Source organism: Anabrus simplex, chromosome 3 (assembly GCF_040414725.1).
Source record: "Anabrus simplex isolate iqAnaSimp1 chromosome 3, ASM4041472v1, whole genome shotgun sequence".
Taxonomy (NCBI): Eukaryota; Metazoa; Arthropoda; class Insecta; order Orthoptera; family Tettigoniidae; genus Anabrus; species Anabrus simplex.
Genome location: NC_090267.1, coordinates 279427548 through 279444413, shown reverse-complemented (window position 1 = coordinate 279444413; position 16866 = coordinate 279427548). Strand labels below are relative to the sequence as shown.

Sequence of the window (16866 nt, the reverse complement as noted above, 5' to 3'; positions counted from 1 at the left end):
GTATATGGTTGTGGTCTTGTTATATCAGTCTCCAGGTGTGAAACAAAGTTTTCCCAACTCTTTCTGTGCTTTTTCTACACTTCCCTTTTTGCTATTGCTCTCTTGTGGTGATACTCTACTTTATCTTCCAATTTACTAGTTGACAAAAAATGTTTGTAAGCAGTTCTTTTGTCTGAAATAACTTTCAATTTCTTCATCCCAGATTCTTAAACCCTTTTTCCTCCCAAACTCTCAAAAGCAGACTGCTTTAAAATTGAACACAAATTAGACCACTCCATTTCCACGTTGTCACTACCTGGTGTTATCTGTGTAAGATTATTAAGTCTGTTCTGGTACAGCCATTTTATACTGGGGTCTCTTAATAGGTTAACATTGTAAGAAGTTTTAATTTCTTGTGTTGTTTGTTTGTTTCTTTTATACCATCTAGGCCTCAGAAATAATTTAAGAAAAGACTAGGTAAACCACCTGGGCGACAACTGTAAGTGCAGCTCTATGATGAGTGACTGACATACTTTAAACCAGCAGTTCCCAAAATTCTTTAGCCACACAGACCGTTTTTTACACAAATGTTTCTCGTGGAGCCCCAAGAAATGTTCAATGTAGTTCTATCTGTCTATGTTCTATGGTGCTTATTACACAAATTACATATACAGAAGTATGAATAATAAGGTATGGTATATGTTATAACAAAGGAAACAATAATATAAAAGAAATGCAGACAATATTATTAATTATTTAAATCTACAAAATGATATAATACCAAGTTAAGATATTTGAAAAATATTACAATATTACATTTACACCTGAAGGTAATGTGAAAAATGTGCCTGGTTCTTGCAGAAGAGCTTGTCAATGTCTGGTGTCACAAAAATCAGCTGAAGATGCATATTGTCTTTTGCGTTCAAATGAGCTTGATATTTAGTTTATGTAGCCAAGTACCTCGAAAAGGCCCATTTTACAGAGATAAGTAGAAACAAAATGCAGTAAGAGCAATTTAGCTTTTGAATCTAATATCGAAAGATCCTCCCCTAATTGAGCATGAAATTCGAGAAGTCATTGACTTTCAAATGATGCCTGACAGTGGCTGTCTGAAGGACCTCATATTCTGCAGCAGTGAGGCCTGCTAGTTGCAGCGTCACTGAAAATAGATTTACAATCCACTCAGAATTCTCTCGAAGCAATTCCTGAGTGTCTCTTGGAAAGTATGAATTAAAATTCTGAAGCAAATTGTTAAGGTGTTCTTTTATTATTGTTGGCAATGATTCAGTCATTGTTACATTGTTTTCTTGTTGTAAAGTTGCAGGTAATGGGAAACGTATTAAATCCTTATTCTCAACGCCTCCATGTAGTACATCAGTGAAAATGACTGGTAAAGATCTATGTCCACCCTGTCAATACTATAAAACGCTACTTAGTCTATCCATATTAACACGTTGAGTGACAAGCGACCCCATTTGAGTACATGAGAGTAGTCAAGTTCTTGAACTTCACGTCCCCATATGGGGTCGTACGTTCGTTCTAAATCGAGAACTCTGCGAACCCATTTGGGTGAGCAGTAACCGTGTGTTTCGAAGCTGTATAAAGTCTCTTCTTGCCATCTTTTGGTTGTCTATTTAAGTACGTGCATAGTCTATCTTCCATTTGTCTGTTTCTGTTTTGGTGAGACCCCATATGGATACGTGAAGAGTGCTTTGTAGGGTGACAAAGTCATTGTCTATCTCGCGCATGAATGGTATATGTAGGTGTGCAGTGCTGTGAGTTTCCCTTTCCTTTTTTGAGTCGTTATGAGTAAATCGGGCAGTAAAAGACAGTGCAGATAGTCTGGACAATATATCAAACAAGTCAGACAATGATAATATAGACGGAGTATATAGTTAGTGATTTTGAACCCAGTACAGAGCTAATAGCGATCTCGCACGTTCATCCACACTGATGAATTACAGTCTTCAGCGTACACTTCCCCACTGTACTCCATGTTTCCAAGCCAGCTGTTGCAACAATTCAAACGATACAGTCACTGGTTTCCCATGTTGCACAATCATCGCTGCTAGGTTTTCTTACTCAAATTAAACATTATACAAACAAAATTACATACTTATTCAATATTCCACAACTACTAATTCTTCTTATAATATTATTCTCTTACATCCTAATTTACCAAATCCGCATGATTTTCACTACTTTATACAACTACATTTTATAGGAAAATTTCCTAACCTAAAATGGAAAGATCATCATTTACAAACATTTCCTGACCTAAAATCGGGGATCGTACCTTTTTACGGCTCCAGTATGAACAGGCTAACACACCTCTAATAATCGACATATAACACGTCCCTGCAAAGGAAAAGGTATGACTGAGCATCGGGACAGTAACTACTGTATAAGTGCGACCCCATATGGGGGCGCATGTACGTGTACAATTCGTAATGACCAATACGACCCCATACGGGGTAGCAATATTTTATCTAATATACATAAAAGTTAACCTAATATATCATAAATATACCCCCATTTCAGCGATCATTTGCTTGGTTAAGCCTGTGAACGTTTTAGCACCAGGGAGTAACACGATCTTATTAGCTCACGGCACTAGCCGGCAGTCCTATGAATTACGGTTTGGCACTCAACATGTTAATAAAATGTTGTGCATGTTTCGAGAATCTCACTTATTCTCTTCATCAGTGACCAAACATTCCACCAAATAATTTGCAGACTTGATATCTATAATTTTAAGGAGAGATGCTTATTTTATGTAAAAAATTTTGATTCTTACATAATTTTAAGTATTTCATTTAGATGACAAGTTTTGTTTTAAATACAATTTATTTAGACTAATGTGATTTTAAATATTTTGTACAGATGACAATTATTGTATTTTAATTATATAACTTATTTAGAGTAAGTCAATGTGGACCAAAATCAAACCATAATGGTTAAAATAATGAAACCCTCCGTGCAGAATGCTATTGTCTTTTTTCAGTGTGGTAATTTTGTCACTGGCATCAAATATATTGTCTTCTATTTCCCTTGTTTAGATGCGTTGTCATTTTTGAAAAATGTCTGCCAAGTAAGAACATTCTGGTAATTTGTACAATAAGTCTGAATCATTCAAATAAACACTGTTCTCATCATTTGAAAAGTGAAGTAACTTCTGTTCGAAGTTCAAGTAAACAGGACAACGCTTACCTCGTAACAACCATCGTACTTCTGTGAGTAATAAGAATGACTTGTGTATACTTACTACATCTTCACACAGTATTTTGAGCATCTTACACTGCAAAGGTAATGCCTTAACAAAGTTGATAGCTTCAACAGTGTTGTCTAGTAGCTACTTTAGTAATGCTGACATATTTTTGTTGCGAGGAAGTGTTGGTATAGTACACAATGACTACTTATGCAGTTTTTTAAAACTTACTTGATTCTTTTAGTAACACCACCAGCAACATGACCTATCATGGCCTTTGTGCCATCTGTGCACACGTCAATACAATTGTCCTATGGTATCGAATTTTCAATGATTAAGGCATCAAACAGGGTAAAAAGAATCATTACTGCTGTTTATAGAGGATGGAAGCGTCTTGTTGACCAGAATCTTCATGAAAAGAACCTGAAAATTCATACTGCATGAATGTCATTAAAACAGCTAATCCACCAACTGTATTTGTTCAGTTGTAGCAAAAATTTTGTTTGACTAATACAGGAAATTATGGTAATTTTAACATTGTTTGATAGATCCTGGATTCAATTATGCACAGTGTTATTTGATTAGGGCACACTGGAGGTCAAGTCTGTTTTTTTTTTTTTTTTTTTTTTTTTTTTTTTTGTGTTCACTTTGTTCACTAAAAGTAAATATAAGAGTTTTAGCAAGGGTGTGAAGTTCACCAGAAAGAGCCAGGTCATGACTAGCCATATATGAGGGCAGATCAGAAAATAAGTTGCACTTCCCAGTTATGGCCATTTGTTACACCACCTATACAACAGCAACACGACTATAACGACTTACACTGTAACGTCACTTTTCCACATATTTTCCAAGATACTCCAAACATTTCTGCGAATGCACAACCAAATTGTTGATGTCGGATGCATAGAAATTTCCTCCAGCATTCTGCAACCACTCTGAGACAGCGGCCTTCACCTCCTCATCGGTCTGGAAACGTCGACCACCGAGCTCCGTTCCGAGCTTAACGAACAGATGAAAGTCACATGGCGCTAGGTTGGGACTGTAGGGTTGATGTTGCCAGACCTCCCAGTTGAAATGCTGCAGCAGTTCTCTCATTTGGCGGGCCTTGTGAGGTGTTGCGTTATACGTACAACAAAATCACACCGGCGCTCAATTTCTCCCGGTGCTTCTCTTTAATCGCTTTATGCGACCGGTGCAACGTTTGACAATACGACGCAGTGTTGATCGTAGTTCCTTTCGGCATGGATTCCACGTGCAGCAAACCCTCTATGTCAAAGAACACTGTCGCCATAACCTTACCGGCTGAAGGTTGAACCTTGGCTTTCTTTCGTTGTGGTGATGAGGGGTGCACCCATTCCATTGATGTTCGCTTCATTTCGGGAGTGAAGTGGTGGACCCACGTTTCGTCGCCTGTGACGATTCGCCGCAGAAACCTGTTGCCATCTGCGACATAGCATTGCAAAAATGCCAGGGAGGATTGGAAACGTTGTCCCTTGTGCTCATCGGTAAGAGCTCATCTTTGACACAGCTTACGATATCCAAGGTCCTCGTGAACAATGGCGAATACACTGCCATACAACATGTTCAGCTGCGTCGCGATTTCTCTCAGTTTAATGCGCTGGTTCTGTCTAATGATCGCATTCACACTGTTGACCTTTGCACGGGTCCTGGACGTTGTGGGCCTGCCTTCGCGATGGTTGTCCGTGACATCCGTGCGTCCGGCTTCGAATTGCTGACACCACTTTACGATACCTTGCAGGGAAATGGCCCGCTCCCCATACAGAGCTCTAATTTCATGATGAATGTCCATGCAATTCTTTCTTTTGGCCCATAGGAATCGGACTGTTGCACGCACCGCATACTTGGAGTGAACGTCCAGTTGACGCACCATTGCATTTGGCCGCTATTCACACAATACTGGACGAGACACCAAAGCGACCTGCCTAACAGATGTGTGGGCAGTGTCTGTCCCTTTCTCCGCTGTGCCCACGTTTGCGACACACAGCGTGCTGCTGCGGCGCGTTAGTGCAACTAACCATTTGATCCACCTACGTATAATGCTTTCAGTGCTTTCACACTGTCTTTGAATGAGACACAAATTTTGCCTAAACTGCATCGAGTTCATCACATTTGCTTTCAAAATAGTCTGCAGCTTTATTTGTTAAGTCAGGATGAGTTTTGAAATGCCATCTAAGCTTGGCAGGGAAAATAGAGCTATTGAGCAAAACTTTGTTACATATCACACTGTGGACATCCATCAGCAAACTCAGAGAATCCTATATCCAAATATGAATCATGACATTTTTGGTTTTCACTTCCTTCCGGTCCCTCTTCACTATGTATCGTAGACTTAGAAGTAGGATAAGGTGCAGCATATTCGAAACTCAAGCCCAGTTAATTTGCACTATCTTCTACGAAAGTAAGATTACAGCTAATGTTATCCACTTTTGATTCAGCATTGGTTGAAGGCTGATGACTATCAGGTCTTAAGCCACAGTTTCATTTCAACGAAATTTTAGCAACTAACACTTCTGTAACAAAGAAACAAATCAAATTAACATCCAGGTATCCATTGTAAAGGTTGAAATGAATTTAAAAACATTTCATATTTCTATTTACCATAAAACTAATACTCATTTATTAACCCATACAATTATTTCAATTTTTTAAAACTTTAATGCCCCATATGTCTATCAATTTTCTACAATTCACTTTATAAGTTAAAATACATTGGTTAAATATTTGTCACTTACACAAAAGTATTTCTTGTGATATTCTGAGCAATTTAATAAGTTATATAATAACAGTAACCCATGTTCACATGAAAAATTTGGCAATCTTTTAAACTGAAAACATGTATTTCACGAGATAACAGCATGGCACTGGTAGTTAGGTCATGTTTCTGGAGTGAACAGTCAGAGGATTAATGACACTTAAAAATCCCATGTGTGAACCTAACTTCATATTACTACTGCTTATTAATATAAAATTATTTATTATTATAATAGTAATAACGGCACGTCAACTTACCTGCTATACATTGAGAATTCCACATATCAAGAGTTCTTAACTGAAGAAACTGAATAATAAATGCTGACTGAATGGTATGTAAAACATAAGAGATTTTGAAAATTATCGCGTAGTTGTACTTGACAAACAAGAAGATTGAGATGGTCCCAATGACGAGATGACTGATAAAGGAAATTATGTTATCTTTAATCTATTTATCTATCCAGATCTTTTGATCTACCTGTTATCACTATTTCCATCTAGCAAGAAGAACCCAAACTACCATCTGAGAAAGTGTTTTTTGCTTGATGAAAGTAGTTTTGTTTTTCCCACTAGATGGAAGCAACAATTTCATTTTTGTCATCTTCACAACCGCTGCCCCTAAGAATCACTTGGAAAGCCTTGGGGATTTGCGGAACACAGTTTGGGAAACGCTGCTTTAAACAATGTGAACCATATGAGGTTGACATACTTTTCTGTGAGTCACCAGGATGCTCTGTTGTAATATGCTACTTCAGCTTACTAGGTACCATAGCCTGGTTGCTATATGAACCCTACAAACAACACACTCAGTGAGAGGGTTTTCTTCATTCTTATTCCATGAAAATTCATATGCTAACTAACTGACCAGATACGTTCTTTTCTCTTGGTTTTCACTGCTAACTTTTGAAACTGATAGTCCAGGAGAAAATGTAAGATTCAACTTAAAAACAAGCAGTAGGAGCCAAATGTTCACTTCACTGTCCTACAGTTTATGTTTAAAAACAAACTTATCCATAGCAAAAAACACAGAATCAAGGCTATGAAAATAAAACTAAAAGTGGTGCCACAGGAAGGGGGGTCTCGTTTGCTTTTATATGTTCAATCAAAGCCTCAGGAATGCTTACGAGGGACTGGCTGTAATGCCATCTGCCATATGCAAGAATAATTAATTCTCAGAAATGAATCAGTGAGTGTCACCATCTGTTATGCATGATAATAATTAGACTTAATTTATTTAAAGTAGACCATAACCAAAAATACATTTAGGCTAGGCTATTTCGTTTATTTCCAAATTATCTTGAGGCATCCCTAAGCAAACTTTGCAGCACCCTAAGCTGCCTAGGCACACTGGTTAGTCACTGCTTTAGAGATTTTTGGCTCATAATAGAAACAAAGCCAGATTAATATGACGAAGATTTACAGACATATGTAATATCCCTTGCATGTAAGGAAGGAAATCAAGAGCATACCAGAAACAGTGTTTATGTTACATCGCCATTCATTGTAAAAAAAAAAAAAAAAAAAAAAAAAAAAAAAAAAAAAAAAAAAAAAAACTGAAAACACAGCTTGTGGTGATTTTTAAGAAGATAAGTTATAAAAATATGTAAATACTGAATGCTCAGTTGCAGAAGGACTCCACGTATCAAGAGTTTTAATTGAATAAATTGAACTAAAAAATGCTGCTTGAAATGCATATAAAACATAAAAGAGATTTAGAAAATTGAGTAACTTGTACTTGGCAAGCAAGAAGATTGAGATGGTTCCACTGACAAGTTGACTGATATGGGAAATTATGGTATCTTTAATCTATCTATTTATCCAGAACTTTTGATCTACCTATTATTACTGCTTCCATCTAGTGAGAAGAACCCAAACTACCATCTGAGAAAGTACTTTTTGCTCTGGAGATTTTGGGGTCATAACAGATATAAAGCCACAATAAAAAGATGAAGATTTTCATATATATGTGATATCCAGTGCATGTAAGGATGGAAATCAAGAGCATTCCAAGTAGACCTACTAGTCTATGATACATTGCCATTACTGGTAAAAACAAACTGAATACACAGCTCGAGATGATTCCTATGAAGACAATAATAGCAACTTATGTAAATATAAGTGCTGAATGCACAGTTGCAGAAGGGAATTGTACTCAAGGTGATTTCATTCACTGTTGCACATATGCACACAGGTCTATTCCAGGCAGTGAATTTTCCTACCCTGCACTAAATAATATGATTTAAAGTGCGACAGCCCTTTACACCTTGCCAATGTAATTTCATCAGCTTGATGGCTAGAAAAATAAAACTGAAGTGTATGGCACAGATAAATTGACATAACGGCACATGGTATCAGCACGATGGAGTCCCCAATGAGGGTGGGGAAAACAGTATTCTATTTCCTTGAAGGTCACAAGGTCACAACTGTGGTAACTTGAAGAAGAAGATTTTATAAGGTTGATAATAAGCAGTAACTCAATTGGAAGAAGTGAGGCAACCACCCTTGCAAGAGACTTAAACTACTGTTTCAGTTAGACACAGATTCAAAGAAAACCATGGAAGTCTTGAACTACCTTGAAGAAAAAGGTCTAGCACTCATCAATGACAAAAGTAGTAAAACATACATATGCCATAATAGATCTAGCGCCATAGACTTAGTTTTTGTTAACACAGATCTTAAAGCACTATGGTAGATCATTATTCTGGAGGTTAGTAGAAAGTATGTAAGCCCTACGCGTGGAAACGATATTATACACTGTGAACATAGCAGAAAAGACCCCAGGAAGCACAATAAACTCAGCAGGAAAACCAAACTTTCACCACTGAGCACCATAAATACTGATGCAGTGAAAAAAATCATTACACAAAATTTGTAAATGGGGCAGCAATAACAGTAGAAAAACTTATATTAATGCACACACATCACATAAGCAATAGCAGCAGAAAATCAAAACCATGGTTCAACATTTCTGTTACAAAGCCAGAGGAAGAGCCAATGATGCCCTTTAAAGATCAAGATTGCATCAAACACAAGAGCAGTTAGACATCTATTCTAGACTGAAAAGAGAATACAAATGGAAGATCAAAGGATCAAGACTATTTTTGAGGAAGAAGACAGATGGCTGATCAAGGAGAGCAAATCAGAGCCATATAAAGCATTGCATCTAAGGGAGCCAGTTTCCAGAAAATACTTCAATGGAACTTGGAAAGCACACCTGACCTCAGTTTTGCAGTCCTGAGACATGCACTCAACAAATCACTTAGAATATCAGGCATTTTGCCATGAGATGAACCTATTCACAGAGGAGGAAATAGTATCTACCGTCCAGAACACAAAGAATAACAAGTCTGGTGGCCCAAACGGCATTTACAATGAGCATCTAAAAGCTACGCTTCAAGTGCTAGTGAAACCAATCACAACTCTCATGAATAAATGTGTACGACAAGCAGTGCTGGATAAGTGGAAGAAGTCAACAGTAATATTGTTGTATAAAGGTAAGGGAAACACAGCAGATTCAAATGCATACCAAGGCATTGCCCTAAAAAGCACTTTACTCAAGATCTTGACAATGCTTCCATGTAAACGTCTCTCCAAAGTTACAGACGACAAACTGCGTGACTCCCAATTTGGGTTTAGAAAGGGAAGATCGACGTTTCAAGCAGTGCAGTAACCTTCAAGATAATATAGACACAGTGCGAGCCAATCAAAGGGGAAAATTTCATGCTATATTTGACTATTTTAAAGCATTCGACACAAAAAACAGTAGATAGCAATTACAATAAACAGAACCATAAACGTACTCTTAAGGGCCCCATACACGCACAGACTTCTGGAATACTTACCTGCACAGACTTGCCTCCGGGAGGTAAGTCGGAAGTATGCAGTTGCCTACACACGCTCAGACTAAATAATTACTTACCGAGGAACTTTAATATGACGTGCTCAGCTGTTTTCTGTTTATGTGCTTCGGATGGTTGAAAAATGTATATGGATTGAAATTAATTAGATAGTCGGTATAGAAGATGAGTTGTTATTTTGACACAATGTAGCGCCCTGCACGAAGAAGACGCACAAAAACAATTTCAGTTTTCATATTTGTAGGTTACCACATTTACATTTCCTGCCGCAACTCTGAGATAGCGCTTACGTCACAAAGTCTCCGGCTGAATTCAAGCAGCGCCAGAATGTCAGAGACTTACCTGCAGACTTTTTGTTGGCAGACTTATCGGCCATACACACAGAGACATGTCTGAAGAGACTGGTTTGCGCAGACTTACCTCCGACTAAGTCTGCGCGTGTATGGGGCCCTGTAAGGAAGCTAGAAAATACTATAGGACCAGATCACTATTTAATGCAAATTATAAGAAACCTCCTCACCAACACCTGGGGTGGAGATTTGTGACGGGATAGATAGATCAAACCCCATAAACCAGACGGTGGGAGACCTACAAAGAGACCTATTAAGCCCATTACAATTCATAATAGCTAAGTTACAGCAGACATAACCAAAGCAACTTAACTTGATAATGTCAATCTACTCATGAGCGCATATGACATGGCACTAACTTCTACATCAGATAGAGATTCACAAACAGCGTTCAGGCAATTGGTGCACTGGGCAAAAGTCAATGAGCTAGAACTAAACAAAGAGAAGACAGTATCGGTAACATTCAGAAAAGGAAGGAAGTGGGAAATCTTCAACATTGGTTAAAATCAGCTTCAGTTGATAGCTTCAAGTATTTGTGAGTCACCTTTTAGATATCGGGAAATGCATTCACTCTCTATATAAACAACAGGCTGAATACAGCGACAAGAGCAATCAACAAAATCAAGCATTAAACAAATTCTCTTAAAACAATCTTGCAGTTATTTAATCTGCAAATAGACCCAGCAGCCATCTAATTTATGGTTTACAAGGAGTATGGATACACCCAAATAAAGAAGGTCTTGAAAAATTAGAAAAACTGAAGGCCACATATTTGGAAAGAGTGAATATACCCTCTCATGATTTGTCTAAGAAACTTTCCAGACAGACATTTTATATGCAGGATCTGAGATTGAAACTCCAAAAGGAATTGTACGAGATGAAAGCCAACATATGGGAGGAATTTTATTCCACAGACATAGGCCTAGTACCGGTACTGAATAGTGAATGGACCTGTGGAGGTCACTTCCTACTTTATATTACATTGTAATAAGAAGTAGGCCTAAATGTAATATTTACAACCTGAATGCGCACGCGCACACACACACACACACACACACACACACACACACACACAGACACACACCATATTTTTAAAATGTATAGGTTGAATCAGACCAGAAAAACAATGTCATACAGTAGTAAATGTTAGTTAGGAACCAACTTTACAGTACGTATTAAGAAAAAAACAACAGTAGCAATAATCCTCTAAATGACAATATTTTGCAAACATCTTCACTAAAAATAGCATTGAAACTATTCAGGGTTAAAATAGTTCCAGTAATAACTTACGGCATCCATTGAATCTGGCAACACTAACATTAAGCAATTTAAAGGAAATTTAAAAAATAAAGGCAACATCCCTATGTTTGTCAAAATTTACCCCATCCATACGAGCTAACCAAGGAAAATGTACTGTTGGAGGAGATGAAAGAGAAGTGCCTTCTACCATCAACGCCAGCATATCAAAGATAATTCATGGAACATCACAGGAAGATATCAGAAATTTGGATAGAATTTTACAATATGGAAGCTATGACCAGGGGGAATTGGGAGAAAGTCAATTATGGTCTATGGCACCTAACAACCAGGTTAACCGTGCATGGTTTTCATTTCAAGAGATAAGCCCATAGAGAGGTTTTACTCGCCAAATAAGGAATTCATAGCCTAGGCCTATGTCTGTTAAGCGAGAAGCCATGTGATCATTATCACGTAATGGAATGTCAAGAGAGAAAGACGTCATTACACAATTTTTGCATGGAATGATAGTAATCAGTGATGAAATGCTCTTTTTAATAACTTTTTTGTCAACATTATGTAATTCTTTTTGAACATTGCATGCTCTTCAATGACAAATGCTAATTATAAACAGCTGGCATCTGGCAATAAAAATCTCAATATCATTCAAAAAATGGTTAAAACATTCAGGGCCGGGCTGAGTGGCTCAGACGGTTGAGGTGCTGGCCTTCTGTACACAACTTGGCAGGTTTGATCCTGACTCAATCCGGTTGTATTTGAATACGTCAGCCTCGTGTCGGAAGATTTGCTGGCACGTAAAAGAACTCCTGCGGGACTAAATTCCGGCACCTCGGCGTCTCCGAAAGCCGAAAAAGTAGTTAGTGGGTTTTAAAGACAATAACATTATAGTTATTATTAAAATATTCAAATGATAATTCGTGGTCAGACCAACCTTGACCGCAATGATTCTTAAGAAGATTCCTCCAAAACGGATTTCTTTTGCAAATCCAGAAGTAAATTATCCAAGGATATTTCGTTCTAGCAGCGCATGTTTGCAAAAGTCTATATGTTTCATTATTAATTTTCAGCCTCCAAACATCTGTATCAATAACTTGCTTCCAGATCTGGCACACAAGTCTGCATTTCAGAAGAGAGTCACTATCTAGATAACTGAGCAAAATTCCTAAAATATCCTCCGGTATACACTTCCCGTCTAGGAACAAGCCGTTTATTTCTTCAAAATTACGATATTCACTTAGATGCATACCGGGCCCAGTATCTCCACTTGACCCTGCTGCAAATACATTCATTTCTTAAAGCTGCACAAACACTGTCATCTATCTAATAAGTACTAATTTAATAGTAGAACTATCACTAAATTTCTCTTCCTTGTTTATTTACAAACTTGACAGTACGATATCGAAAGAAATGACAAACGAGAATAGTTTGAAAACTTCACACAGTCGATACGCTCATTCTCTTTGGTCGATTCTGGTGGTGGTAGTTTTGTTTATTATGAAACTTGCGTACTACAATAGTATTATTTGACTTCTATGAAATTCTCATTAATGACATATTGCGCTTAGGATTCATTCATTTTGAATTTCAATTATGTTACGATTAACATCACCTTACCTAATACGAACATGGTGAAATGAAACTAGGTCACGTTTATGGTTTATTACTCTCTAACTTTAAATATATCGATATATCGATGTTAAGTCATTTTTATATGTAAAGAGAGCGCTTATTACAATGTTTGGAAATTTCAAATTTGAAAGTTGTTTATGTGGTGTACGTCAAAATCCTTCAGTAGGTTTTTAATTATTCTTGAACTGTTCATGTCCTAGCTATACAATGTCTGCTGAATCTGAAATTAGTAGTCAAGGAATGAGCACGGAAAGTAATTCAGAATTATTGCTGCAACTAGAACGTGCTTCAGAAGAATCCGAGGTAACCTGCTCTTCGTGAAACCCTGTAGTTATGTGAATTGTAATAGTTTTGAATTACGAATGATTTTGCATATTTCTATATTTCCATGCTTCATTAACTACTGATTGCTTCTAAACTGGAAATTGTTCTGTTTAAGGGTTATTTAGTGCTTTACTTCTAGAGATACATCGAGCAAGTAACTTGATTAACAGTATTCGAGATTTATTTGGCGAAGATATGATTTTTTGTTGTTTTTATTTTGTTTCTGAAGTGAGTATTTTTCCCTTTCTTATTATTTCAGATTAATTCTTATATACGTAGACTACTACTTGGTCCCCACAACTACTTTGACTTCTTCTTTATTTCCTGTTTCTAGTCTACTGGGTCGGGTTGTGAATCATGGACCTCTACAGTTTTCTATCTATCCAGCACCACTCCCTTCCTTCCTTCCTTCCTTCCACCAATATTTCTTCTACTTCTTCACGGTATCTGTCCACCTCTTTCTGGGCCTTCCCCATTGGGTGGTATGAATAAAAATGAGTCTAAGCGAGTGAGCGTGTGCTCGCTGAGTGCCGGAGTGTCTCCCTGCCGATGAGCTTCCACTCCGCATTTGCGGTGAATAAAAATATAGAGCGGAAGCACAGCATACACTCGAGTGTTTGGAGCAGCCTCTCAGTGTCACTGATCAAGGTCGTGCACATGCCATGTATATAACACCTTAGACTGTGATAACACTTTGATGACTTCCGGGTAGTTCAATGCTTAACATGGCAGGCGACGACAGTGTGGAATTCCAGTCCGTTTTTTCCTCCATTTTAAAGGAATATACAATTATGTTTTCAGAGTCACAGTTACCGGATAAGAAGCACAAGAAAACAAGTGCAATAAATGCAGTTCGGTGTGAACTACTCGCTAAATTTAACTTAAACATTTCCGTCCAACAACTGTCTGATTGGCTAAATGGTCAGCATTGAGGCCTTCGGTTCAGAGGGTCCCGGCTGGGTCGGGGATTTCAGTTGCCTCTGATTAATTCTTTTGGCCCGGAGACTGGGTGTTTGTGTTTGTCCCAAGACTTTCCTCTTCATATTCGCACAACACACTACACTACCAACCATCACAGAAACACGCAATAGTGATTACATCCCTCCATCTAGGATTGGCGTCAGGAAGAGCATCCGGCCGTAAAACAGAGCCAGATGCACATGTGCGACACAATTCGACCCAGCACCCAACAGAGGTGGGAAAAGCGGTAGAAGGAGAAGAAGATTTTGGTTTCCCATTTTCATACTAGGCAAATGCTGGAGTTGTACCTTAATTAAGGCCACGGCCGCTCTCTTCCTACTCCTACGCCATTCCTATCCCATCGTCGCCATAAGACCTATCTGTGTCGGCGTGACGTAAGCAAGTTGCAAGTTCTGCAGAAGTTGTCATCCTTTCGACTTCCTACAGAGGCGTCATAACTCTGCAAACATCGGAGTTTCTCCAAATTCGGGAGTCAGTCAGGTCGTGATACATCTATACTGGTTGAATTCTTCCTTTCAATTGCAAGTGGCCTGTACATTAATGCTAGGGACACCTTTCCTGTAAATGTAGTCATTCCCACGAACATGTGGCTTCTAAATTTGTACATGAGTACAGTCTACAGTTACGACAGCATATGGAAAGCTCAAACGTTCTTGCCACTTACCCCGTGCTTTCTGCATCTAAGCAACATTTGTTGGAATTTTATCTAATAATCTGCTTTCATTTCTGTTCATGTCAAAACTTGCAAAAATGTTTTTGACACAGTTCTCCGAGATGTCTTCACCAACTCCACTCTGAAACCCAGGGTCATCAACATAAGATGCTCCGCTAATCATTTAGTATGCTCCTTGAAAATCCACAGCCTGTTTCCAGTCATCTGACCGTGTCAGGAATGAAATATGACAGGAAAAACTGGAATACCAGGAGAAAAACCTGTCCCGCCTCCGCTTTGTCCAGCACAAATCCCACATGGAGTGGCCGAGATTTGAACCACGGAACCCAAAGGTGAAACGCCAGCGCTCTGCCGTCTGAGCCACGGAGGCTCTTCAGCATGCTCCTTACTGAACCTTTCTAACATTGTAATCAAGTTGAGATGATTATCTGCGAAGTTTATATAATGTTCTTTTCCGATTAACCACCAGCATTACCTCTGCCATGCTATTGAACTTGACACTATAATTTGGAGTCGCCTACTGAGTTAGCTCAAGGAAACATGAGCAGGCGCTTACCGGAAAGAGTGCCTGCTTTATCTTTATTCACCAGAAATCTGGAGCGCCCACTCTGCTACTCGAGCGACTGGAGTGTGTGCTCAAGGTCACAGGTCTGCTGTGAGTGATTGCTTCCGACAGGCGGTTTTTATTCACCTCATTGCGAGTGCCTGCTCTAAATTCGCGAGTAAAGAGTGCGTGCTCATTTTTATTCACACCACCCATTGTCTTCCTCCTATTGTTTCTTCCATAAATACTTGCTTTGGAACTCTATCCTCTTCCATTGTGTGTCCAAACCACTTCAGCTTACTAGTCTATATAGTGTCTTGAAGTTGAGGGAATCCAATTCTCTGTCTGATTTCTATTTTTCTGATTTTTCCCCTTCATGTCTTCCCAGTTATTCCGCTGAGGACTTTCATCTTGACTGCTTGGATTCTGTTTTCATCATGTTTTGTTGTTGTTCATGTGCCCGCCACGTAACTTATGTCAAAATTGGTGTGTAATACACTGAGTACAGAATTTTCTTGGATTTCTCTTGCTTCCTCACGATACCTTTCACACGTTGGTAAAACCCAGTGGCTTGTTGGGTTCTCTTTCCAGTATCTTCTTTTATTTCCCCATCTTCTACAAGTACATACATACATACATTATCATTATAGACTGTTATGCCTTTCAGCGTTCAGTCTGCAAGCCTCTGTGAATTTACTAAACGGCACCACAGTCCTCGATTTTCAAGTAGCGTTGTGGCCTCATTTAGTTCTATACCTCTTATCCTTAAATCGTTAGTAACTGAGTCTAACCATCGTCGTCTTGGTCTACCTCTACTTCTCTTACCCTCCGTAGCAGAGTCCATTATTCTCCTAGGTAACCTATCCTCCTCCATTCGCCTCACATGACCCCACCACCGAAGCCGGTTTATGCGTACAGCTTCATCCGTCGAGTTCATTCCTAAATTAGCCTTTATCTCCTCATTCCGAGTACCATCCTGCCATTGTTCCTACCTGTTTGTACCAGCAATCATTCTTGCTACTTTCATGTCTGTTACTTCTAACTTATGAATAAGGTATCCTGAGTCCACCCAGCTTTCGCTCCCGTAAAGCAAAGTTGGTCTGAAAACAGACCGATGTAACGATAGTTTCGTCTGAAAGCTGACTTCCTTCTTACAGAATACTGTTGATCGCAACTGCGAGCTCACTGCATTAGCTTTACGACACCTTGATTCAATCTCACTTACTATATTACCATCCTGGGAGAAAATTAAATAACTGGAAAGGAGGTTCAACCTATTCAATACTCAAAAG

General features: G+C 38.6%; 2 protein-coding genes across 4 annotated transcripts in view; one reads left to right on the top strand and one right to left on the bottom strand.

Annotated features, from left to right (window-relative positions):
- LOC136866255 (F-box only protein 44) overlaps nt 1-12811 on the bottom strand; it is a 98283-nt gene extending 85472 nt beyond the window's left edge. For 2 of the 3 annotated variants that reach the window (XM_067143052.2, XM_067143053.2), the window contains exon 1: nt 12355-12811. In XM_067143052.2, the coding sequence (XP_066999153.2) occupies nt 12355-12712 (358 nt within the window). In that variant the 5' untranslated portion in view covers nt 12713-12811. Of the gene's footprint in view, nt 1-6217; nt 6379-11456; nt 11585-12354 lie in introns of those variants that run through there. The other variant, XM_067143054.2, reaches the window with a different exon arrangement.
- A 366-nt stretch (nt 12812-13177) lies between these two features.
- The window catches only part of LOC136867226 (protein Spindly), a 177659-nt gene continuing 173970 nt past the window's right edge, over nt 13178-16866 (top strand). Inside the window, exon 1 of the mRNA XM_067144366.2 lies at nt 13178-13355. Within this exon, the coding sequence (XP_067000467.2) occupies nt 13260-13355 (96 nt within the window). The 5' untranslated portion in view covers nt 13178-13259. The remainder of the gene's footprint in view (nt 13356-16866) is intronic.